The sequence below is a fragment of the Protobothrops mucrosquamatus genome, unplaced genomic scaffold (assembly GCF_001527695.2).
Source record: "Protobothrops mucrosquamatus isolate PMUCROS unplaced genomic scaffold, P.Mucros_1.0 scaffold1500, whole genome shotgun sequence".
Classification (NCBI taxonomy): domain Eukaryota; kingdom Metazoa; phylum Chordata; class Lepidosauria; order Squamata; family Viperidae; genus Protobothrops; species Protobothrops mucrosquamatus.
In genome coordinates, this window is record NW_015387674.1 from 108,264 (window position 1) to 117,401 (window position 9,138).

The 9,138-nt window shown below is 37.5% G+C and overlaps 1 protein-coding gene across 2 annotated transcripts in view; it reads right to left on the minus strand.

Annotated features, from left to right (window-relative positions):
- Positions 1–8,479: 8,479 nt before the first annotated feature.
- The window catches only part of NUDT14 (nudix hydrolase 14), a 20,691-nt gene continuing 20,032 nt past the window's right edge, over positions 8,480–9,138 (minus strand). For both annotated transcript variants that reach the window (XM_029285320.1, XM_029285321.1), the window contains exon 4: positions 8,480–9,114. In XM_029285320.1, coding sequence (XP_029141153.1) covers positions 8,874–9,114 — 241 coding nt within the window. In that variant the 3' untranslated portion in view covers positions 8,480–8,873. The remainder of the gene's footprint in view (positions 9,115–9,138) is intronic.

The following is a 9,138-nucleotide window of genomic DNA, read 5'->3' on the forward strand; positions in this document are numbered from 1 at the left end:
TGCACAGTGGGCCAGGTTGCCCACACCTCTTTCTTGGTGAGAATTATTTTGCTATCTTCATAAGAACCTCACCTTTCTCTTCCCTGCCTAAGACTTACAATCTTGCCAAAGTTTCAAATCAATGGCTTTCAGGAAGAAACTGGACCAAGGGCTGGTGATAGATTTGAGGTCACATGTTGCTTACCTCTGGGAAAGAATGAAAGATTATGGAAGCAACCTTAGTATGTAAAGTGGTGCAAAGCTCTGAAGGGTGGGGGATGCTTTGCTTTGAGAATGCTTCTCGTAAAGTATCTTTTCAAGGTGGCTTTGTGAAGCAGTGTGATACACAAACACACACACATGCCTCTAGAAAATGGAATGAAGTTCTTTTTGGAACCTCCTCTGGAACTTCCAGTAACTGGACAAACCTTTGGCATATGCATCCTATATATTTTCTTTTATGGAGAAGGGAAGGTTATAGCTACAAATTTGTTAGTAAGCCACAGTTAAGAGCAGAGCTCCACAGTTCAGTAAAAATGCTATTCCATAAATATTTAAAATACTTCAAGATGAACCAAATTAATTTGCTAATTCAATTTAGAATAAAACTCACTTTTATTAAAAAATGAGGCTGGCAGGAATATCATCAGCTAATGAGATTAGTCATGGAAAATCAAGTCAAATATGAAGATTTTGAAGACTAAATGGAACAGCAGCTTCCCAAAAGATTTGTTTTACCCATAGTTAGTCAGGTTTAATTTTTTACACTCCAGAGTTTAATTTGTACATGTGGCAGCCTTATTTACAGATGCAACTTGGAAGAAGCATTAGCAGAAATCTATACTCGTGATTCTGTGCTACTTTCTTTAAAAGAGTACAGAGAAGAGCAACAAAGATGATTAGGGGACTGGAGGCTAAAACATATAAGGAACAGTTGCTGGAATTGGATATGTCTAGTTTAATGAAGAGAAGGACGAGGGGGGACATGATAGCAGTGTTCCAATATCTCAGGGGCTGCCACAAAGAAGAGGGAGTCAAGCTATTTTCCAAAGCGCCTGAAGGCAGGACAAGAAGCAATGGGTGGAAACTGATCAAGGAGAGAAGCAACCTAGAACTAAGGAGAAACTTCCTGACAGTTAGAACAATTAACCAGTGGAACAACCTGCCTCCAGAAGCAGTGAATGCTCCAACACTGGAAGTTTTTAAGAAGAGATTGGGCAGTCATTTGTCCAAAATGGTATAGGGTTTCCTGCCTGAGCAGGGGGTTGAACTAGATGACCTCCAAGGTCCCTTCCAACTTTATTATTATTATTATTATTATTATTATTATTATTATTATTATTATTATTATTATTATTATTATTATTATTATTATTATCATCATCATCATCATCATCATCATCATGATTATTATTATTATTATTATTATTATTATTATTATTAGTAGTAGTAGTAGTAGTAGTAGTAGTAGTATAAAAGCAAATTAAATTAAAATTAATTACTCTTTCCAAAAGGAATGCTAATTCAAGATTCTAGGCACAAGGATTTCCAAGTGTATTTCGTGCAATAAATTACAACTGTGTAGTCTTTTAAAAAGCCTTTAATATATGTTTTAAACCAGCTCTAGTTAATAAAGCACTTCAAGGTTTTCGTTATCTTTATCTCCATTTACCAATTAATGTCTTCATGGTTGTGTTTGCATGACATACTAGCTTACCACACTTTAACATGGCATCTGCAGTTAATTTATGTTTCAGCATCCCATGCAATCCCAGAAAAAGGCATGAATAAATATATAATATGAACACAACTGATGTTAGGTAGGTGAACTCAGCATAGTGTGGGTTTAGAAGCAATAGAGAAGGATATAGTAGTGTTTCTACTTTTTTCTTTGTATATATAAATTTCCTATTGCTTGAAAGAGTTTCTTAACAAGCTTCATGAACTACATCTTGTGAGTTTTCTTTCTTCTTTTCCATCATATCTAATTCTTGGAATTAACTGGATAAATTCCTGCAGTTTTCTTGAGAAGGATTTTCAAAGTGGTTTTCCATAGCCTCTTTCCTAGGGCTGAGAGAAAGTGACTGGCCAAGATCACCCATTTGGCTTGGTGCCCAAGGCAGGACTAGAACTCACTATCTCCCAGTTTCTAGCCTGATGCTACTACACCAAATTGGCTCTCATTATTTTGTAATAAGATACAAATTGAGCAGTTTATCTGCAGTAAAACTTGTAACAATTAAGATAAAAAGAATAGCCCACCCTCCCTAGTCCAGTCACTGTGGAGAAAATGAGCAGTGACATGTTACAGATAAAATAATTTTGACAGAATATCAACTGTCTGACAAAGTGGAAGATAACATCAGATCATCTCCAGGTGTTGTACAGCTTATATTTCCTGGCCTTTGAACTAATAGACAAAGGTAGTAAGAGGCCGAATGCTTTGAACCTCGTGTGGACCCAAAGATCAAGGGAAGTGCTACATAGCAGCCAATGGGCTCCATTTTGGGGGTTCCTAACAAGTTGAAGGGATATAATCTGATATATTTTCTTTTTCCTCTGTAACTCTCTTAATCTTGTTGTAATTCACCCAGAATTATGATCTATAAGATGGGTGGCCATATGATTGATTGATTGATTGATTGATTGATTGATTGATTGATTGATTGATTGAGTGAGTGAGTGAGTGAGTGAGTGAGTGAGTGAGAGTGGTTTGTCCTCAATAAAATATCTTTGGCTTTCACCCTAGTCTGAGCCTACTGTTCTTGAATCCCAGAACCCAATGGCTACTGGTGCCAACAGATTTATTTGTTTACCATGATTCCTAGCTCAGGTGCCTTTTCCTGAGGATAACTTACTCACTCAAAATACTTTGGGCGATGCTCTGTTGTGTTCTTGATGTTCCACTAAGTCTGCTTCTCTTCCTGCAGATATTTTATTACCAGGGTAGATAACGTCATAAGTATATGAAGGAGTGGGGTTGCTGAATGTTTCTATTTGACAGTTTGTTCTACCAGCCTTTATTGGGGTATTGTTCTTCTCTGATTGCTTTTGGGTCAGTTACTGTTTCTTCTGTGATTGTTCATGTTTATCTGTTACTGTTCCTGCTTATCTTCATGCCGGTTAATTAAAGTCTGATAAGGAAGGATTTGTTTGCCTCTTTCCTTGACTTTATTACTTTATTTCTACTCTTAGATTTGTTGGCAGGTACTTGCAGTTTCATTTATTAATTTATTTAATTCAATTTAGGTGCCACTCCAAGATGATTCCAAATGGCTCATATTATAATAAACCATAAAAACACAATGCAAAACAAGATGGGATCCAGTCACTCTATATAAAAAACAGAGAAAACATTCAACAAGGGCTTCATCCATCTTAAGACACAGCTTGGGACAACAACTATATCTTACAGAATGACAAGATGGGAACCATATGAGTTTCAGGAACAGAGCAGGAACATTTCCTGGGTCCTGATAGATGACAGTGTTTGATTAAAGAAATCCAGAGTATGTCAGATCTGCTGGCATGTACTGGCTACACAGAAACCATGGGAGACCGACAGTCCGTCAAATATCCCAATGCTATGCCAAGAAGGGCTTTATAGATAATTAACAGCATCTTGAATCACAACCCAAAGTACACTGGCAACCAATTCATGAAGCAGCAGTGTCACATGGGCTTCTTGAAGCATGCTTATTGTTAGTATTGCCATGGGATTCTGGGCTAACTGAAGCTTCTGAGTAGATTTCAAGGCAGTCCATGCATAGCACATTGTGGTAGGTGATTATGGCATGAGTGATTGAATGAAGGGCCCCCAGATCCAATACAAATGGTGCTCCAGATGGAGCTTTGCAAAGATTCCCTCTGACAAAGCTGTTTTTCAAGCAGTAGCTGTGAATTCAAAAGGACCTCAGTTTGTATACCTGTCTTTATTGGCAAGTGCTACTCCATTGACGAGCATAGCTGGACAATCCTTGGGTCAAGAAGGCCCTAATATCCATAGCCACTTGATCTTGGTAGAACTAGAAACACAGCTTCTAATATTTGGTTTTTAATCTGGTTTTATAGGGGTTTATATTTTTTATGTTTTGCATTTGTACTGTTTTAATATGCTGTGCACCGCCCTGAGTCCTGCGGGAGAAGGGCGGTATATAAATTAAAATAATAATAATAATAATAATAATAATAATAATAATAATAACTGAGTCCTGTTTTGTTAATCCAGGTCTGCAAAGACTCCAGGCATTGGACAATCACTAGGCTGGACCTCTTATAAGTTCTAATCCTTTGGCAGTCGGGAATCATAATTCTTTTATGGGTTCTGCAATAGGTGTTACTATGACCTGGTGATGCTACCTATATTTGTGGGACCAGAATTTTTAGTTAAGTGTATAAAATGTTCCTTCAATTTCCACTAGTTAGCCATTTCATTAGCAAATTAGGATTTCTGCTATCCCACCAATACTATAGTTCATGGAATTCCCTTTTTCATAGTTGAAAACATAACATGGGGGAGATATGTTTCCCTACAATATTTATAACTTGAAGAGAAAAACAATTTGGGCTAGTGGCTAAGGCATCAGGCTAGAAACCAGGACACCATGAGTTCTAGGCCCACCTTAGATATGGAAGCTAGCAGGGTAACTTTAGGACAGTCACACTCTCTTAGCCCATGACAACTAACTTGGGTGACAAGCCAGTTGGTTAGTTTATTTATGTATTAAATTTATATAAGAAGAATAGAATAAAGCTGGAAGGTACCTTGGAGGTCTTCTGGTCCAGCCCCCTGGTTGAGCAGGAGAACCTATACCATCTCAGACAAGTGACTGTCCAGTCTCTTCTTAAAAACCTCCAGTGATGGAGCACTCATGATATCTAAAAGCAAGCTGTTCCACTGGTTAATTGTCCTCACTGTCAGGAACTTTCTCCTTAATTCCAGGTTGCTTCTCTCGTTGATGAGTTTCCAACCATTGTTTCTTGTCCTGCCCTTTGGAGAATTTGACCCCCTACATATGCCATCCATCTCACTGTCGAGCAACTCTGATCAGCTGATGACACATGGATTTCCCCCCCACAATCATGGTAATTGATGATAAAGTAAGGAATCCTGTTTTTTTCAATCTGGGAAATATGAAATTAATGCAAATATGGATTGCAGAAACAGGAAACCATAGTGCAAAGTTATGTGTGTTCACTCTGAAATATCCAATTTAATGTCCCTCAGAGTCATGCATAAGAACAAAACTATACTCTGATCTTGTCTAGGCATGAGCCAAGGATTTTACCACCTTAAACCAATTAAACTGTACTTGTCTCTCACCCACACCCATTCCCCTGAGGTTTGACTTACTAAGCAGCATTCAGAAAACAGGACTAAGAATATACTTATCCAATATGCTTAAAACTAGCTGCCTGTATGCTGCTGGGCCCTATTCTAATAATGAATGTGATGATTTGGAACAGAGCCAAAATTAATGGAAGGCCAATGATAACATTCCTCGAATAATGTAAACTTAATCAGTCTGCATAACAGGATACTATTTGTATTGGTTCCAGAGACGGGATATCAGCAACAATGGATGTGTATAAAATACTGTTTGCATAGACCTTTGCTGATTGGCACAAAATGCGTTCTCCTATACATTCTCTTGATATTATGCATCCCTTAATATTTTAATTGTTCCCATTCAATTTTATGACTTTTCCCCTAGTGAATGATATTTCTATATCTGTGCCAAACTAGAACCACTGCTGAAGAAGAAGAAATTTATGGGAAATTTATGACTGGACATGCTTTATTGGGAAGAGGGTTATGTTTCACTCCTGAGTGAACTATATAAATAGGGCATAACTTTTTGCAAACGCTGCCAATTCATAGACTGTTATTGTCATTGAAAAACATATAAGAAGCAAAGCACTATGGGACGGTAGCCTTTCTATCAAGATTTTGACAAAGTGGCTTGTTAGTGAAGCTTTGGAAAGCAGCACCTCACTTTGAACAAGTGCAACACCCCATGTTGAAGTGGATTTTTGCTTGCCTCCAAACTGAAACAGAAGGGGAAGCATCAAGGCATTGTGAAGCAAAGCTGCCAGGCGTCATGCAGTCCAGGGCATTATAATGTGAATATGGCATATGTTCATATTAAAGCAAGTAGTAAATTCAGAAATTACAATTCCTGCAAAAACCATACTGAATTGCAATGCCTGATTATAAATTCAGTGGATGTTAATGCATGCCCAAGAAACCGATAGATAGCTAGATAGCTAGATAGCTAGATAAACTTTTATTGTCATTTTTTTTACTGTGAGCACATTGGCACACATTAAAAAATCAAAATTTGTTGCTTGCTCTCAAAGGTGTATACATAGATAACCCACATTTAAACATGCTACATACAACATATGTATAAGCCTACACCTTTACATATAAATAACATATAGATATTAATCACTGTCCATCTTGAATACATAGCAGAAAGAGGAAGCCTCAGAAATAAAACCATACACACACACACACAAATGTGTGCGTGCGCACGCGCACACACACACAATATAGATCCTGTAGATGCTGCCTATATTTGGTGATAGGAATATGATCTTGCACATTACTCTGGGCTTTAATTCAGTACTGAGTAAAGCCAATCGTCTATCGCTAATAGCCACAGAATACCAGTGGAGAACGGCCTTAGCTGACAGCATTACTGAAGAATGTCTGTCTCTTGTACAGCACATCTCTGGAGATAAGTTGCTTTGGAACATGCATTTTAAATCACCCTCCTGACACAGATAGCATTGCTATGGTAATTAATGCTAATGCAGTGAGTGAACAGCACATTTGAGATCAGGAGAAGCTTTGCTTTCCTTTCATTTGCAGATAATTTAGATTTCTTCTGCTATGAAGGACGGCTGTTCTATTCAGGGCCTGGAATCATGGCACATTTCACAGCATTACTGAAGGTTGCAGTTCTAAAGTTAAAGCATAATTTTAGCTGTCAGCTGAATGATCCCCGTGTCTTAATTTGGAATTGAGAAAAAAACCCACCATTTTATTTATGAAAATAATGAACATGCCATACCATTTATCCTTATTTTAAATGTTTATAATGTTTATAATATCCTGGGTACTACACTGTAAAGAGAAACACTGGTAAAGGAAGATTGAGGTTGGCAAATGGAGCTGCCCTAATTTTGCGCTCTCCCACTGGCCAGCTGAAAGGAGCACTGGTTGACAAGGGAGGTCAGTGTACCCACTATAGTGAAGCTGCTGCATTGAATAATGGACCGAGTCCAGCGTCTGTCCCAAAGGGCCTTCCAAGCAAACGGTGTGCAGAAAAGAATTTGATTAAGCATCCTTCCCTCTTTTTCATTTGTCCATTCTAGATTCCCTAAGCTCTGGTTTTTGTACATACACGTGCATACGTTTGGTTTTACTTTAAAAGTATTTAAAACTCCACACAATTTTCTTAAATGTTTTTTAAAAAGATAACAACTAATACAAACTAATATAAAGTAAGAAAAAATTCAAAGAGAAAGCTAAAAGTGCAAGAAAGGGAAAAATAAAAATAGAAAAGAAAGAAGATACAAAGCAGCAGGCTTCCAATCTTCTTCACAAACATATATTTACCGCTTATTTTATTGTTACAGCATAATCTCTTCTTTATATACTTGTGAGCACAACTGGGACCAGAATTTCCATTGCTGAGCAATGTGATCATAAAGCAAAATGCCATGCAACTGTATTGCTTGGCGATTGTAATTCCAGCACTCCTGTCTACTGTTATATTTCCAGTTGTATTGTTAATCAGGTTAAGGAGGGTACCATAGGAGGGTGGGCAGACCCTGGGAGGGCCAGTGCAGACCACGCGTGAGTTAGGGGGATGCTATAGTTCAGCACAACTGCAGGAAGGTCAGGAAAAAAATATGCTCAGGGGCTTCTTGGTGTGTTGTAGCTCTGTTTCATGCAAAAAGTCCATATAAGGGGTTTCCAGTCAGCAATAAACATAGGTTTATCTTTTCTCTGATGAGAAAGTCAATTTAGCCATCTCAGCAAGTTCCATCAACATTGCCAACTATTCTTCCATAATGCTGAATCTTTCCAAAAAATTTAGTTCACTCATCCATTTCAAATTTCATTAAATGTTTATACATTTTATATGTACATTGGCAGATTAAGCTATTGTATATAAACAGGGAGCAAACCCCACACTCAGCAAACTGATGATGTTACCTAGTTGGGTAATAAAACATTTGCAAGCAAACCACCAAACTCAGAGAGCACCAAGAACACCACAGATCAACCCTGAGCAACAGATATTCTATTATACATTTTAGCAATTGCATGCTCATCATTGTATTTCAGATTCAATGTTTGTTGTTGTTGTTAATTGTGAAGTCGTGTCCGACCCATCGCGACCCCATGGACAACGTTCCTCCAGGTCTTCCTGTCCTCTACCATCTTCAATCTTGCAATGATCAAAACCACACATTATTTCATCTACTTTAAATCTTTTTAATAATTGTAAATAAGGTAACCACTAACAAATGTAATCTTTTGTTATCATTTCTTCTCCTTATTTTACATTTTCCTTGACAAACTCATTTATCTCATGATAAATTATCCATTTGTGTTTGCCTATTAGTTCTTGTCAGAAAATTGTGTTTCTGACTGGACAACTTTCATGTATTGCAAATATCTTTCCGTCAAATTCTTTCTGTGGGAGATAAAATATGGGATGAAAAACATATTTAAACTTGAGTTACTTATCTGCCATTATTAGCATATGAATTTTATGAACTTTACTATACTAAATTTAAGAACTAGACAGTCCTGAAAGATTGCTTCCAGCATGGTCCCATCTTTCTGCTTCATTTCTCCAGAATCTCTTAGTGCTTTATTTTTCTAGCAGTTTTGGTGCTATGTTGGACTGAAACCACATGAAACTGAAGATAACTCCCATAGTTTTAGGAAAAGTCTCATCAAATGCAAATTTCATGGAATCTTGCAGAGGTATTTCCACAACTTCAATCAGTTCGCCTTCCTCCGCCTGGCCACCTCCTTCACTAGATTTCATGTCATCAGTTATCTGTGCGTAAAATAATGTCTGCTTTGATCCTGTCACACCAACTCCAGATCTTATGGGATGAAAAGAAATAACA